At 55.2% G+C, this 15452-nt stretch overlaps 2 protein-coding genes across 12 annotated transcripts; one reads left to right on the forward strand and one right to left on the reverse strand.

Annotated features, from left to right (window-relative positions):
• Nucleotides 1-970: 970 nt before the first annotated feature.
• On the reverse strand, nt 971-5791 carry LOC113933571 (putative protein T-ENOL). 11 transcript variants are annotated; one of them, XM_027613809.2, is made up of 6 exons: nt 5165-5311; nt 4825-4906; nt 4406-4556; nt 4094-4124; nt 3846-3903; nt 971-1308 (listed from the first exon to the last, which is right to left on the reverse strand). In XM_027613809.2, the coding sequence occupies exons 2-6, from the start codon at nt 4900-4902 to the stop codon at nt 1273-1275; spliced, it is 354 nt and encodes a 117-aa protein (XP_027469610.1). In that variant the 5' UTR covers nt 4903-4906; nt 5165-5311; the 3' UTR covers nt 971-1272. The 11 variants fall into 11 exon arrangements, 6 of the variants coding, with proteins under 6 accessions (XP_027469610.1, XP_027469614.1, XP_027469612.1 ...); XR_003523395.2 differs by having other exon boundaries at nt 972-1308; nt 4000-4124; XM_027613811.2 differs by lacking the exon at nt 5165-5311 and adding an exon at nt 5669-5791 and having other exon boundaries at nt 974-1211.
• CDIPT (CDP-diacylglycerol--inositol 3-phosphatidyltransferase) lies at nt 5727-9772 on the forward strand. The gene is made up of 7 exons (XM_027613807.2): nt 5727-5868; nt 5974-6305; nt 6400-6534; nt 7263-7416; nt 7868-7949; nt 8472-8553; nt 8699-9772. Exons 2-7 carry the CDS (start codon nt 6263-6265, stop codon nt 8842-8844), a joined length of 642 nt encoding a protein of 213 aa, XP_027469608.1. The 5' UTR covers nt 5727-5868; nt 5974-6262; the 3' UTR covers nt 8845-9772.
• Nucleotides 9773-15452: the final 5680 nt, after the last annotated feature.

Raw genomic sequence — 15452 nt, forward strand, 5'->3', positions numbered from 1 at the left:
TTTCTGGGCCTTTCTTCTGTGCCGGCCATGGTGCTTAAGCACTTTGTATGTGTTCTGTTTTCAACCTCTACAAGGAGCCCGCAAGACAGGGATAGTTATTCCCGTTTCTCAGATAAGAAAACTGAGGCTCAGAGATGTGAACAGACTTCCTCAGGAGGCTCAAATAAGCGACCAGATTCAGATTTACATGTAAACGCCACCAAGGTGGCTGCATTCCCTTCTGGCGAGCAATGGGGGTGACATGTTCCCCAGGCATGAGGCCCCGGAGCCTGGAGGGGAGGCCTCAGCCCTGACGTTGGCGGCAGAGGTGGCTTCTCAGAAGCAAGGGTGGACCCTCTCAAATGCCAAAGGCCTAGACATTAAGGTGCTGGAGTGTGGCTGGGAGGCTAGGTTCGGATCCGTGAGCTCATCTCCACCAAAAGGCTGACAGAAAACAGGTTGTTAACTGCCCAAATTAAAGTCATTCCAGTAACATGGAATATGCCATTTCACCCATATGCCCACATTTGTGGCAAGGGAAAAAAAAGAAAGAAGAAGAAGGAGAAAAAGGAAGGAAGGAAGGAAGGAAGGAAGGAAGGAAGGAAGGAAGGAAGGAAGGAAGGAAGGAAGGAAGGAAGGAAGAAAAATAAAGAAAAAGAAGAAGAAGAAGAAAGAAGAAAAAAGGAAGAAGGAGAAGAAGAAGAAGAAAAAAGAAGGAAGAAGAAGGAGAAGAAGAAAAGAAGAAGAAAGAAGAGAAGAAAGAAAGGAGAAGAAGGAAAGAAAGAAAGAAAGAAAGAAAGAAAGAAAGAAAGAAAGAAAGAAAGAAAGAAAGAAAGAAAGAAAGAAAGAAAGAAAGAAAGAAAGAAAGAAAGAAAGAAAGAAAGAAAGAAAAAGAAAGGAAGAAAGAAAGAAAGAAAGAAAAAGAAAGAGAGAGAGAGAGAGAGAAAGAAAGAAAAGGAAAGAAAGAAAAAAGAAAGGGCCACCCTTTCACATCTCCACCCCAGAGAAGCCACTCCAGAGCCAGGCCTGGGTTGGGAGGAGGGAAGGACCTCTCTCGGTCTTTTTATTAAAGCCTTTGATTTCTGGTGATGTCCTTGCCAGCTGAGTCCTGGAAAGGTGTGAGATGGTTCCAGAACACCTGGGAGGCTTCAAGTGTGCTGCTGCTTATGACCAGGAGTCCCCAGCAAACCGAAGCGTTAGTGACTTGTGAATGAGGAGGTCTGACGCATGTTCTAGGAGGACACAATGGGGGAGAGCGTGAGAGGCCAAGAGCAGCACTGCAGAAGGTTGCGGTCATCCTCCAGATGTCAAGCTGCTAAGCCCAGCTCCCTAGAAAAGTAAAAGAGCCTCCTGATTCTTTGGACCTAACACTCCTATGTTCTCCTTCTATCCCTCACCTCTCCATCCAACCCCTATCCCCCACTCATCTCTCTACCCATCCACCATTCCCCATTTTCCCCCACCCATTCACCCACTATCCATCCATGCACGTATTTATCCACCCACACACCTACCCATCATTCTACCCATGCATACATTCTACTCATCCATCTGCCTGTCCATCTATCCCTCATTCACCCATCCACCCACTCAGCCCTCTTCTACCTAATAACTCAGCCCCCATTTAAACTTCTCAAAAGCAAGGGAGTCTACCTTGCTCACTTCTATACTCCGGCCCCTACAGCAGCACTGGCACATAAATGTTCAGTGCCTAATAAACCTTCAGTGAATTTGTCCACCCATTTATCCATTCATCCATTTGCCTACCCTCTCCATCGGCTCATCCGCTCACCCATGCCCCGACTCAATATTTTGCCCACCTACAATGACCTATAATTCGAGGGGCAGTTCAAAGATCTGTAGGCTTCCATGTTCTTGAGGATGAGGAAGGGAAAGTCTCTTGGGACCATGGGGTGCTGCCCAGGGGATGAGAGGGTATTGGCTCAGGATGAAATTCTCAATCAAGTGCCATTTGGGAAGGAACAGGAAACCACTGTACAGACAGATAGGGCCCTTACAGAGCATCTTGTCCACGGCCCCCATTTGACATATGGGGAGAAAGGAAGCAACTTGCACAAGGCTAACTATCAGGTTGAGAGCAGATTAGCTGTTAAGGCCCAGGGCTCTCCTGCTACTTCAAGCTGCTTCTACCACCAAAGCCCAATTGGGAAAGTTCAAATGTCCCAAAGGCACTAGAAGGCCAGCTCCCTGAGGTTAAGAATTGTGCCACTGGTCTTGGTCATGAACATTGGAAGTAGCAGCCCCAGAAAACTGACCATCCCTAACACCTGGTGGAGCCGGCACACACTAGACACTCAATAAACAACTGCGGTCAGCTCCTTCTCTGCCTTCCTCATGACCCCCTCTCTCCTCCTCCACCAACTCCTCACATGGAGAGATTCTTCCAGACTCCAGCCTCAGCGCCCTCTTCCTGCTTACTCTGCCTACCGCCCCCCCCCCCCCCCCCCGAACAGCCTTCAACTGCTGACTCCCTCCTAAATCCAATTTCTATCACCAGCCCAGACATCCCTGGTGAGTTTTGAAGCCCTATTTCCAACTCTCTACATGGTATTTCCACCTGGTCTTCCCAGGGGCACTGAGGTCAACCTACCCAAAGGTGGGAGCACGGCTGCCGTGCTCCAGGAAGACTGAGGAGGCTGGCATGGCTGAGAACAGAGGGAGACAAGGCGAACAGTTCTAAACAATGAGGTCAGAGAGACAGCGGGGTGGGGGGGAGGCGAGAGGCCCTGTAAGCCACTGAAGGACTTCGGCTTTTCCTCTGAAGCGGGGAATTATCGTTATCATGGTGTTCAGAGCAGAAACATGACATCATCAGACTTAAGTTGCAGAAGTCAGAAATGTGGGGGCGGGTCATCTGATTTCCTCTTTTTTTTTTTTCCCCCTACCATTTCTATTCAATGACCAAACTCAGTTTTCCTGGTCTTTATTTCTCATATCTGCCCCTCTTCTCATCTCTACTATTACTATGACAATTCAGGAGCCGATCCTCACCGGCTTAGTCTCTTGGCGTAACTGCTAACTGGCCTCCACCTCTCATCTCCCCTTTCCAGCTCACTCCCCCCACTGACCACCGGAGTGACTATCTAAAATTACAACCTCGCTTGCTCAAATCTTTTCAGGGGCTCCTGATCTTAAGGCACGCACGCATGAGGTCTCTGAGTAGACCCGGACCACCATGCCTCTGTACTCCAGCACCTAAACTGCCCTCTGATCCCACTTTCTCTGCCCCCCCTAAGAACACAGACCCACTCCCATTCACTCTGCTGAAACTCACCTCATGTCTTTGCTCCATACAAGCCCTACCACTTGGAATACCCTGACCAACCCATTTTTTTCCTGGAAGATTCTTTCTTTTCTTTTTCTTTTTTTTTTTTTTTTAAAGATTTTATTCATTTATTTGAGAGAGAGAGAGGAGAGCACGAGAGGGGGAAGGGTCAGAGGGAGAAGCAGGCTCCCGGACGTGGGGCTCGATCCCAGGACACCGGGACCATGACCTGAGCCAAAGGCAGCCGCTTATCCTACTGAGCCACCCAGGTGCCCCTGGAAGATTCTTTCTTTAGATGTCACCTCCACCAGGAAGCTCCATGATTCCTTTCCTTCCTACCCCAAGGCTGGGATAAGCGCTCTTCTCGTTTCCAATCCTATTATAGGCACTGATCCATATCATGTTGTAACTGACCATCTACTTGACTAGCACCACGCTAAACTGTGAACTCTTCAAGGGCAGAGACTGTATCCTTCACTTCTGGGTCCCGAGCTCCTAAAACCGGGACTGGCATATCCTGTGAACTTTAAATGTTTGGTTAATACTGAATGGCCTTGTCATTCGTGGAATCATTATATACCTTGTCACGAGGGGACGGCAGGAGGTGGGCCCTGGTGCAGGTACGGTTTCTGTCAGAACTAGAGAAGGCAGAGGGAAAGGGGAGGGCTGAGAATGTGGAATTCGAGGATCAGAGCAGAAGAGAATCAGACTACACGGTTTTAAAATTTCCCTACCCTGCTAGGATGTTGTTAAACCCTCGCTCTCTCCCCTTCAGTCTCCTCATCCTTCTCCCAGGACAAAGGGCATCTCCCTTGAAGCTTCACTCACCAGGTATCGGTGCCTCGGGTCTTGAAGGACACTGGAAGTAGAGGCCCGCGTCAGAGAAATTATTACTCCCAGAGCCAGAAAGAGATGTGGCTAGGGAGAAAGGGGCTGAGGTGTCCCTGGCCAGCAGTGAGGAGTGGGTACTGGGTGAGTTGGAGGAGGGGAGCACTGCGCAGTCCAAGGGCTGGCTGTGAGTTCAGGGAGGTGGGCCCAGATTGCTGGAAAAGGTCAGCTGTGGTTGGGAGGGGTTAGGGACTGGAACTCGGGGCATGGTAGGGTCTCCGGACACAGTGGTCCTGGAGTGGGGGAGGTCACCGTGTTTGGATATCTGAGTCCCTCGATCTTGGGTCTGTTTTTCCTTGGTGGGCACAGAGTTCATGTGGCAGCCAGCGATAAACAAGGCCTCATTGGTGAGTTCTGTGCTGATCCGGGTCAGGAATTCCTCAGATCGGGATAATGAAACCTTCTGCAAAAGGGGAAATCAGAGGGGCTCAGCCTGGGAGTTCCCACATGGGAGCCCTGGGTCTGGGTCTAAGGTCTGAGTCTGGTATTGGAGTGCTGATTCTTGAGATTTGGCAGAGAAGGCACTGGAAATGAGAGGCAGTCTTTGAGAACCTCAGGGCCAAGTGCTGGGGGCTATGGGCTCAGGGTTGAGACTGGAGTCTCAAGGCTGGAGGTGTCAGTGCCCTTGGCCTAGGAGCTCTCCATCCACTTCGGCTCACTCCCATGCTCACCAGACTTCCACCCGAGGGGGTTCCAGCTTGGGACATCCTGCTGCCCTTCTCCCCATTCCTGGTAGGTGTGGATGCCATCCCCCTGGAAACAGGTGACACCTGTGTTAGGCTGAGAAACCAGCCCACTTTCTCCAAACCCATCCCACCACCATTCTTCAAGGCCCAGATTTAAGTAAGGCCTTTAGATGAACCATCCTGCTGTCCGGTTCTCTCCCTGAAAAAACAAATCTTTGCCTTAAATCTCCCTGGGGGAGGGAGTGGGGTGGCCCAGGAGCACTCTCCTTCCTCCCACCCGAGGCCCTTCCCAAGACAAGGCGCCAGCCGCCTTCCTGCTCCCCACCTGGCAGATGAGTTGAAATCCTGGGCAGGAGGGAAAAACAGGGAGGGCTAAGAAGCCGCTGTTTAGGTCTCAGGGGACGGGGAGTAGGAGCTGGGGAGGAAGACTGGAAAGAGGGGGACCCGGGGCGGTGAAGCTACCCGTTGTTATAAAAACCTTGCTGTCTGTGGACGTTCTGCAGCCCCGTTGCCAGGATATTAGGGATTCTAGAACCAAAGGCGGGGGCCGGATGGGGGGGGCATTTTCCCAGCACGTCGCATTCGCTCCTCTGGTCTCCGTTCCACCTCCTTTCGGATCCCTCCTTGGGGATGGTGACCCCAGCGCCAGAAGTCTGAGAAACCGAATCCTCCTACCACTAGGGGCGCGCAAGAAGCAACCCCGCCCTCGGCCGCCCTCCAGCCTCTCTAGCCGCTCTCTCGCGGCCTGGAGCCGGCGAGAGCAAATGAGGCCGGAGAGAGGGGACGGGGCAGGAAAAAAAAAGCTGTGGGCTGTACTAAATAACCTTGCCTCTCGGGGACGCGTAGACCCGGGTGGCGGGGGGCGGAATGTTTTCCCCTTGTCCTGTCTCCAGGAAGCTATACCCTCCGGAGAAAGGAAAGGAGAATCAGTCATCGAGACCCCCTTCTCTTTTGACCTCTCCTTCTGGGTGCCCCCGCCCCCTCCTCGGCGCCGAGGCTTCTCTGCCCCTCTCCTCCCTCTGCGCTTTGGTACGCGCCGATGGAAAGGGGCGGAGGGAGGAAAAGGAAGCGGGCAGGTCTTAAAGGGGCCGCAGCCATTCTTAAGCTTTTTTTTTTTTTTTTTTTTTCCTCCAGTTTTGCACGCCCGGGTGCGGCTGGGGCGACAGGGGTGGCCGCTGGAGGCGGAAAGGGCTGCCCCCAGGGAGGGCGGGCTGTGCGCGCCCCTACGCCCGACGCACCTCGCGGCCGGCCCATGCTCCGGCGGGCTGCGAGCTCTAACACCTGGGGCCGGGCGCGGACGGCGGGGGCCTGCGCGCTGTGGGCGCGGCCGATCCGCCGAGCCGGAGGGTGAGGCTGCGCGGCGGGGCTGGGACTCGGTTGGCACCTCCAGATCGGGCCCGGGGCGGCAAGGGGGGCCGCCGCGATGCCAGGTGAAAATATCTTCCTGTTTGTGCCTAACCTCATCGGTGAGTGCTGCCCGGGGCTCCCGGCCGAGCGGGAGGGCGAGGGGGCTTGGGCAGGGTCCCTGATCCCACTCTGTCTGCCCCCGTCCATCCCAAGGTTATGCCCGGATTGTCTTCGCCATCGTTTCTTTCTACTTCATGCCCTGCTGCCCCCTCACGGCCTCTTCCTTCTACTTGCTCAGCGGACTTCTGGACGCTTTCGATGGACACGCTGCTCGAGCCCTTAATCAAGGTGACAGACACCTCCTCCCAGCCAGCCTTGAGGCCCAGCCACCCTCTGTCCCCTTTTCCTGACTCCTCAGGACCTGGGGGCGGGCGGGAACTCGGGAACCTGAGGGCCCCGCCCTTCCCATTTCTGTAGAAAGCAGAACAGAATGGCCTACTTTCTTAGCAGAAGGGATTTAAGCTTGCTGTTGAGAAGAACTTACTGAAAGGGTGTGGGGTAGCAAGGCTGGACATGGCAGTGCTGGAGGTCTCCCTGAAGAAAAACCCGTTCAACAGGTGTTTCCGGGGGGGCTACTGTGTGCCAGGCACAAGGATTAGGGGTTCCAGAAGCCATGTTTAGAGGGAGAATGGAGAGGGAAGAAGGATGGTTTCTGAAGGGTCAGTTAATTTTTTAATCTGTTCTCCAAACCCGCCTGGCAAGACCTCCCCCAAAACTTGAAGTCTGCTTGTCTGGAGCCCTGGACCCTTGGTTCTGGGATTGATGAGCCGCAGAGCTAGCTTTCTCATGCCCCGCTCCGGCCCCCATGCCTCCTCATTTCCTCTCACAGTGACCCCTGCCCGTTGACCTCACACCCAACAGATAGCAACAGCCTCTTTTCCTCCCCAGGCAGTGGACAGTGGACATTTTCCATCTTCTTTTAGATTCTGCATCAGAATGACACGCCAAATATGGTTCCTGTCACAGACCCACTGCCCCCGATGGCCCCTTCCCACCTAACCGCCCCCGTTTTTCAGGGACCCGGTTTGGGGCCATGCTGGACATGCTGACGGACCGCTGCTCCACCATGTGTCTGCTGGTCAACTTGGCCCTGCTGTACCCACGGGCCACCCTTCTCTTCCAGCTCAGCATGAGCCTGGATGTGGCCAGCCACTGGCTGCACCTCCACAGGTCTGCAGTTCTGGGGGTGCTGGCCGGCTGAAGACACGACAGTGGGGAGGGGTGAGGCTATATGGAGGGTGTCTGGAAAGCCTTCAGGCTTCCTGGGAGGTCTCCCTCTTAGCCCAGCTTTGTTGAAGGACCCTGGGCAAAGCCTCTATCAGGTCTGGTCCTATTCGCAGGTAGATTAAGCAATCCCTGAAAGTCCTGATTGGATAGTCCGAGAATTCCAAATAGATAACGGCTGGGGGCTTTGGAATGTCGTATTTGAATCCTGACTCTGCTAGGTAATTACCAGCTAGGTAGTTGTGTGGCTTTGGGCAAGACCTCAGTTCTTAGCTGAGCCCCATCTCGTGCCCCGTCTCCTCTGCTCAATAGAGGCAATCCCAGCACCTACCTAGGAGGATTCAATGGACGTTAGTGGTAAGGAGTGCTCATGGATTCTCCCTGCTTTCTCCCCAAGTTCTGTGGTCCGAGGCAGTGAAAGTCACAAGATGATTGACCTGTCTGGAAATCCGGTGCTTCGCATCTACTACACCTCCAGAGTGAGCATTTCCCGCCCCTCCCCCCCTTATTCCCTCACCTTATGCCAAGCCCCGGGCTGAGCCCTGATCCTAGGTTAGGAGAAGGCATGAGCACAAGGAGGGACACGCCAACCCAGGGGAGACTCCGGGGGAGAGAGGCCTGGAAGCTGAGGCATGAAGGAGGGTAGGATTGGTGGGGAGGGTCCGTGTGCCTTACGGAGGGCAGCAGAAGGGAGGGAGGGAGAGAGAAGCCAGATTGGCCTGCGGGGCCAGTTCTCAACGAGCCTTAGGCCATAAAGGAGAAAGTCTTAGGCCATGTGGGCTTTATTCTGGGAGCACAGATAGTGTCTGAAAGGACTTTTAAAGAGAGAAGTAATATGCTGAGATTTCTCTTTCACCCTCGCCTCACCCCTGCACTCCTGTACCCCGGTACGGTATGATATGGTTCCTTCCTGCTACCCATCCGCAGAGGGTTCTGGCCCCTGTCCTTTAGCTGGGGGGAGGGGCGGCACTGCTTAAGCAACCCTTTTGCTCTTTGTGCAGCCTGCCCTGTTTACCCTGTGTGCTGGAAATGAGCTCTTCTACTGCCTTCTCTACCTGTTCCATTTCTCCGAGGGACCTTTAGGTAGGAGGCGAGGGGCTGGGCGGGAGGGTGGGGGGGCCCCCTGGCCTGCCCGCAGTGATGGTGGCCTGGAGGCTGCAGACTCCTGGGCCTCCTCTCCCTCACCTGCATCCCATTTTCTCTGTATCGTCCGTGCTCCCTTCCACAGTTGGCTCTGTGGGTCTTTTCCGAGTGGGCCTCTGGATCACCGCCCCTGTCGCGGCGCTCAAGTCTCTCATCAGTGTCGTCCACCTGGTCACAGCCGCCCGCAACATGGCTGCCCTGGATGCGGCAGACCGAGCCAGGAAGAAGTGACCCTGGAATCTCCAGCCCCTGGCCACCCACCTGCCCTGGGGAGTCTCGCTGGGTCGCATGGCTCCCCTCTCCCTCCTGCGAGGGCCCAGGCTCCCGTCTTCCTAATGTGTTGTCCGGCCTGCTGGGAAGGGGGGTTGGCCTCTTGGGTGATGCCGTGTTCTCCAGAGTCCGGAGGACCAGTCCCACCCCTGGGATTCCCAAGGACCTGGACTTCAAATCAGGAAGGATCCTCAAGAGGCCCCGGCCATACGGGCAGTGCTCCTGGGACACCAAGAGGCCTGAGGACCTGGCATTGTTGCACCTGCTGGCTCAGCCCACGGATCTGGCTTGGCCTGGGACTTTAGGGACACTTGAGTGAGGGAGATGGGGTGGGGGCCGGGTTTCTCAAAAGCCGGGGAGTCAGGGCTGTGCCCCTGGCCCCAGGAAGCCTGGGGTACCCCGGCCAGGAGAGAAGGGGGCGTGTCGATCCTTTCCCATCCCATTCTCCTGTGTCCAGTCCTGGCTCTGAAAACCTCCACAATAGGGGGTGTGGTGAGGGGGGCGGAGGCGGCTTCACTCTCCAGGACTTGGTTTCCTTTGAGATACTCTTGGACCAGGGCCTGGTTGAGGGGAGCTGGGGGGAAAAGGAAGATCCAGCTGGACGCTTTTCTCCTAGTTGTTCCCTAACCGGCTCTGCCCTGTCATTCCACCGTGACCTCGGAGAGGGGGCCTCCCTGCCACCCAAGCTCATGCCCTCTCTTTGCCCACCTTCTTTACAACATTGTCACTGGCTGTCTCCATTTTTTTGTACACCTCACATTTTCTACCCTCACCAGAATGTAAACTCCCTGAGGGCACAGACTTTTCTTGTTCCTTCTCTATCCCCACGATGAAGATGAACCTTAACCTGGCATATCATAGCCACTTAATAAAATTCACGAACAGATCAGTTGGTTTCTCAGTGTGGTCCTTAGATCACCTGTGGACTATTATCTTTTTAAAGATTTTATTTGTCAGAACGAGAGAGCACAAGCAGGGGGAGTGGCAGGCAGAGGGAGGAGCAGACTCCCCGCTGAGCAGGGACCTCGATGCAGGACTCGACCCCAGGACCCTGGGATCATGACCCGAGCTGAAAGCATATGCTTAACCGACTGAGCCACCCAGGCGCCCCGCCTGTGGATTATTTCTTAAAAATTCAGCTGTTTGGACCCTGTGCCAGACCTTTTAGAGCTGGCATCCCTAGGGATGGGCCCAGTTGCTATTTTAATAAACAACAGGTGATTGATTCTTCCCCATAATGTTGAGAATCGCTGTTCTGTCTTAAGCAGTTTGGGGGCACTTACTGTGTCATAGACCTTGTTCTGGGCATCTGTCCCTAACAGCTACCCCTGCCATCTGAGCTTTCTCTGCTGTCTGGCACCAGCTTGCTTTTTAAGACTATATTCAGCCTCCCATATGCCAGATCCTGTGCTGGGGGTTCTTTGCAGATGTTACTCATTTCGTCCTTATAATAGCTTAGCCAAGAGGCCCTTGTGTCCCAGCGAGCTGAAATGTAGCAGCTGGGTATTGAGCCTCAGCTCCTGTGCTAGGCCCAGGGGATTGGGTCAGTCCTCTTGGAGGTCACAGGCCAGCCATGAGGGAGATGATAATGCAGTTCGACCGAGCTCGTGGCGGGGATGGGAGAAAAAAGTGCTGGAGCACCTGGGTGTGGCTGAAGCAGGTGGGTGTCTAGAAAGCTGCTAGGGATTGGGGTGGGAAGGGTTAATGTGCAAGCGAGGATGATTCCCAGCGAGGAGAATGGGGAGGCCAGAGAGCACCCAGAGCAGTTGTGAGGAAATGGAATTGGATCGATGTGCCTGGGACACTGAGTGCCGTGGGTTGGGGCTGGAGAGCTGAGGCTGAAGCCAGCCAGGGCCGCCTGAGGAGTCCAGTAGGGCATTTGGACTTAATCCTGAGGGCCACCTGGAGCCACTGAAGGATCTTTGAAGATAATAGGTAAAATATTCCTATGGCAAAAATACGGAATCGTATGCATAACAAAAGGCTGACGAGGTCTGCCACCTTCAGCTCTCCTTTCTCCCCAGAGGTGACCACTGCTACTCATTGTTTTTAGGTCCGTCTAGATAAACTCTTCGCGCCTACACACTCGGATTTCCATATTTTAAAGCTCATTCTGTGTATGTAGTGCTCTGCTCTTATGAGCGACCACAGTTCCAAGTGCTTTTTGTGTGCATTCCTTCCCTCCTTTCACCCCCACCCAGGCTAGCCTTCTATTGTGCCCATCTTCCAGAGAGGAAATTGAGGCCCTCAGAGGAGGCCCCAAAGGCTGCACCCTTAACATTGGCCGTCCCCAGGGCCGTCTGCTCAGTGGTGGCACAGAATTCCATTACGTATTTGTTAACCAGCTCCTGCCCCATGAACAATGCTGGTAAACCGCCCGCACCCGCTCTTGGAGGGCACTTGTGGGAGACACGTGGAAGGTTTGCAGCAGGGCAGTGGCTGGGGCAGAGGTACTCCAGGAAGCTAGTGAGTCAGAGCCCAGCTGCCCCTCCAAGTTCTTCGGGTGCCCGCTGCCCTTCACCCTTTGTGAACCGTGCTCTCCCTTGCAGCCAGATGGGTCCTCAGAGCCCTCGCTGAAGCCCCACGGCCCTGCCTCCTTGGCTCTTCAGCCCTAACCATTTCTAGTGACCCCAGGAGTCTCTAACTTACATAAACCCAGCAAGCCCGTGATCTAAACAAGGGGGAGACGTGGCAGGAGAGGGTGTCTTCCACTCAAGTAGACTACACGCCTGAGGCTGGAGGACCCTCCCCTGGTAGGGCCCGGAGGTTGGCCTCTGCCTTGGGTCCCGAGCCCGGTGGCTGGACTGAGCCCAGGAGCAAGCAGAGTGACGTGGAGGAGGACAGTGGGGGAGAGTCTAGGCCGAATTTGATCTAAGGAACGTAGTGGAGCCATATGTTACCATGGTCTGCATGTTTGTGTGCTCGCAAAATTCCTATGTCCGATGTGACAGCATTTGGAGATGGGGGCCTTTAGGTCGTGAGCCTTCCAGAATGGGATTAGTGCCTTCACGAAAGAAGCTCCAGAGAGCTCTCTTGCCCCTTCCACCAGGTGGGGACGAAGCCAAAGGTGTGGGCTCTGAACTGGGAAGAGGGTTGTCACCAGCACTCGGCCATGCAGGTACCTCAATCTTGGACTCCAGAACCATGGCATGACTGTTTTTATAAGGCCCCCTGCCTGTGGTGTCTTGCTATAGCAGCCCGAAAGGACTAAGACAAAGGCGCAGCAAGAGCTTTGGGGATCTCATCTGTACGCTTTCAGACTAAATGAATCACCACCATGCAAGACATTCCATTGGCTCGCTCCGCTCAGCGGGCCCTGGCTCCGGGAGGGCACAGCCGGGGCCCCGTGAATCCACCCTTCCCTCAGGTGAACCTAACTGCTGGAACAAACCTCAAGGCCTACAGCGGCTCAACCACGATAGAAGTTTATTTCTAACTCATGTGAAGTCCTAATCAGGAGCTCCTGACTGGGAAGTAGCTCTCCTGAGGCACAGATTCAGGGACTCGGGCTCTTCACATCTCACGGTACCACCGTTTTCCACACAGGACCCCCCCAGAGTGCCCTGCTCGCTCACAAGGTGCAAGCAGAGGAGGAGGGGCCTGGAGGATTGCCCGAGGTTGGTGTTCATGGGAAGGCGGGCAATTGACACCTACTGCATCCTTCCACCTTCCATTGGCTGCAACTCAAGTCAATGTGGCCACTTGTTCCCGCAAGGGAGGTTGGGAAAGAGAGATTAGCTGTGGGCTGAGGAGGAAGAGGAAACAGGTTGAGTAAAGAGCATGTTACCTGCTGAGTAGGATTTCACTGATTTTCTTATGCGAGGGGTTCTTAAAGCAAGTACCTTGTCTGGCATTCAACCAAAGAAAAGCCAATTACTCCCTGCTAGAGAAAAACAGGCTGTGTTGAACTTCACCAGGGATCACGCTGTTCTGTATTTCCCAGGCAACTTAAGGGAACTTCAAGGGTAAATTTAGTACCAAGGGACTGGCTTAGCACCTGGCTCCGGGGTGAGCTGGAGCCCCCACTCGGTGGCCAGCAAACAGGCCCGCTTCCCGTCACCGAGGTATATCTGGTCTCCCTCACCCTAGTCAGTCCCGGGCCTGTCCTCATGTGTACGCTTTATCATTTTATTTTTTTAAAGATTTTATTTGACAGAGCACACAAGCAGGGGGAAGGGGAGGGGGAGGAGAAGCAGGCTCCCCACGGAGCAGGGAGCCCAGTGCAGGGGCTCGATCCCAGGACCCTGGGATCATGACCGGAACCGCAGGTAGACGCTTAACCCACTGAGCCACCCAGGCACCCCACATGCGTACAATTTAAAGAACAGCTCCCCAGGGGCATCTGGGCGGCCCATGGGTTAAGCGTCTGCCTTTGGCTCGGGTCACGATTTCAGGGTCCTGGGATGGAGCGCTGCGTAGCAGTGAGCTTGCTTCTCCCTCTCCCTCTTCCCTCCCCTCCCACCCCCTGCTCATGCTCTCTCTTTCTCTCTCTCTCAAAATCTTTTAAAAAATAAAGAACACCTTCCCCTATGACCTTACTAGTTTCCATAACCTCGTGGGGGTACACGCAGTGGTCAGGGTGGGTTAGATTAGGCTCTGATCCCAGTGCGAATTCTCGCTCCTGCTATGGGTCTATGGCTGTGGCTCTGCTTCCTGCCCTTTCTCTCTCTGGGACCCGCCTCTCTTTGGAACATTGCCCATCACCATGGAAAAGGGAAAAGAGGACAGTGATGTCCCTTCCCCTTGCATTTCACTGGCTAGAACAAGTCATATGGCCACGCCGGATGGCCACTAGAGAGCCATGGGGAGCCATCAGATCCTCAGCCGGAAAGGAGTCCAGAGTTCAGGGGTGAGGTCAGGGATGGGGAACTGCACTGGAAGTCCGTGGGCTAGAGATGCCCTAAAGCCGTGGGACTGGCCAAGATGGTCACTGAGAAAGGACAGGGTTCCGGGCGACCTGTGATCTAGACGGAGCAGAGGAAGTGGAGGCGGCCAGGGAAACGGAGGCGTGGGCCCTGAGGTGGGGAGGAGGCGGCGTGGGTGCCTAGTGGCGGGACAGGCTGCACAAGGAGCACCGAGTGCGGGCTCTAGGGCCAGGGACGTCCCTGGTGACGCCGATAAGAGCAGTTTCCAGGCAGGAAGGGTGGAGACAGCAGCTAACTGGAGTGGCTTGAGAAGATAAGGAGAGGTGAGGAATGGAAACGAAGAAACATGGCTGCGAAGGAAAGAGAGGAGAGGGGGGAAGCCAGGGGGAAGGCAGGGCTGAGGGAGAGCCTGCGTGCTGGTTCCGTGGCCGGAGCGTAGAGGCCGCTCACCTGCCCGGGACAGGGAGCCGGAGACGGAGAAGGTGATGGTGCAGCCCAGAAAGGAGATCCACGGAGGAGTGGACTTGGGGGAGATCCCCAGCATTTAGAGCCCAAGGGGAGGAGTGGGGCCCAGGGGGGACGGGAGGCAGGACAGAGCCCGGGTGCTGGTAGTTTGCTAGATGAGCTGCTGGGAAGCAGGGGGGCCTCCTGCCCAGTGTGCTTCTATTTTCTCTCAGAGGTGAGAGCAAGTGGGCGGGGACGTGGGAGGCTGGGAGGAGGGGTGTGTGTGGTTGTTCTGAGCAAGAGCTCACAAGAGCAGGAGAAGCAGAGTCAGAGGCCCTAGGTCTCCCTTGAGATGTGTTGCCGTGAGTTTAAAATGGAATCAAGTCAGCATGTGGGTTGTACCTCCCCCAGCAACACGCAACTGGTCCAGGGCGGACCGAGAGGGCGGTAGTTGGTTTAAGAAGGGAGGGGCTAGGCACCCCGGGGGGTGGGGGGAAGGGGAGAGGTGGAGTTAAGGAGGGAGGTTTTTGGTCAATCACCTGGAACACAGGGCAAGACTGAACTGAAAGGGTGGGTGTCAATGTTGAGAGGGTGGTTGGGGTCAAGGTCACTGAAGCCTTGAGTTGGAGGAATGGTTTGGGAAGGGGAGGCAGCAGGGGCCCACGTTTCAGAGGTGGGATGATTATTAGTTGGGGCAAGGTCAAAGGACAGCCTCGGGAAGGAACATGCCCACCCAGGACAACCTTGCTTGCTGTCTGCTATCCCCAGAGGCCCTTGGCCATGAGCATCTGGTACCTGCACACGTTAATTACTTCTCAAGGGAAGATGCAGGACAGTCAGTCGGAAGCAGGGCAGGCCAGGCTGACTCCCTTGCCTGTTTGTTCAACCCAGAGCCAGCCCCACCAAGTGCTGCGGGCTCCGCAGTCAGCCCGTCAGCCTCCAGCGGGCCCTGAGTGGAGCCAAGCCTCTGGCACATGAAGGCAGTGCAACTCAGAGCGAGACGGGGCTGGTGGGGTCAGCCTCGGTGCAGGAAGAGGAGTAAGACCCCAACACAAAGCATCCATGCAGCCTCCTCTTGTGGAGGAGCATTTGATCCTGCCCGGATCGTTCCCCAAGAAAGGGCTCTGCCCTGGTTGTGGGGACGCCTCCCTCCGTCTGCTCCCGCAGAGCCCAAGCCGCAAGCCCAGGGACGCGCTCCAGTTCCCGCGGAAGGACAAGTGCTCAGGTCCGCCGGGTGTGCAGTGTGACCAGCAGGTGGCG

Source organism: Zalophus californianus, chromosome 10, assembly GCF_009762305.2.
Source record: "Zalophus californianus isolate mZalCal1 chromosome 10, mZalCal1.pri.v2, whole genome shotgun sequence".
Lineage (NCBI taxonomy): Eukaryota > Metazoa > Chordata > Mammalia > Carnivora > Otariidae > Zalophus > Zalophus californianus.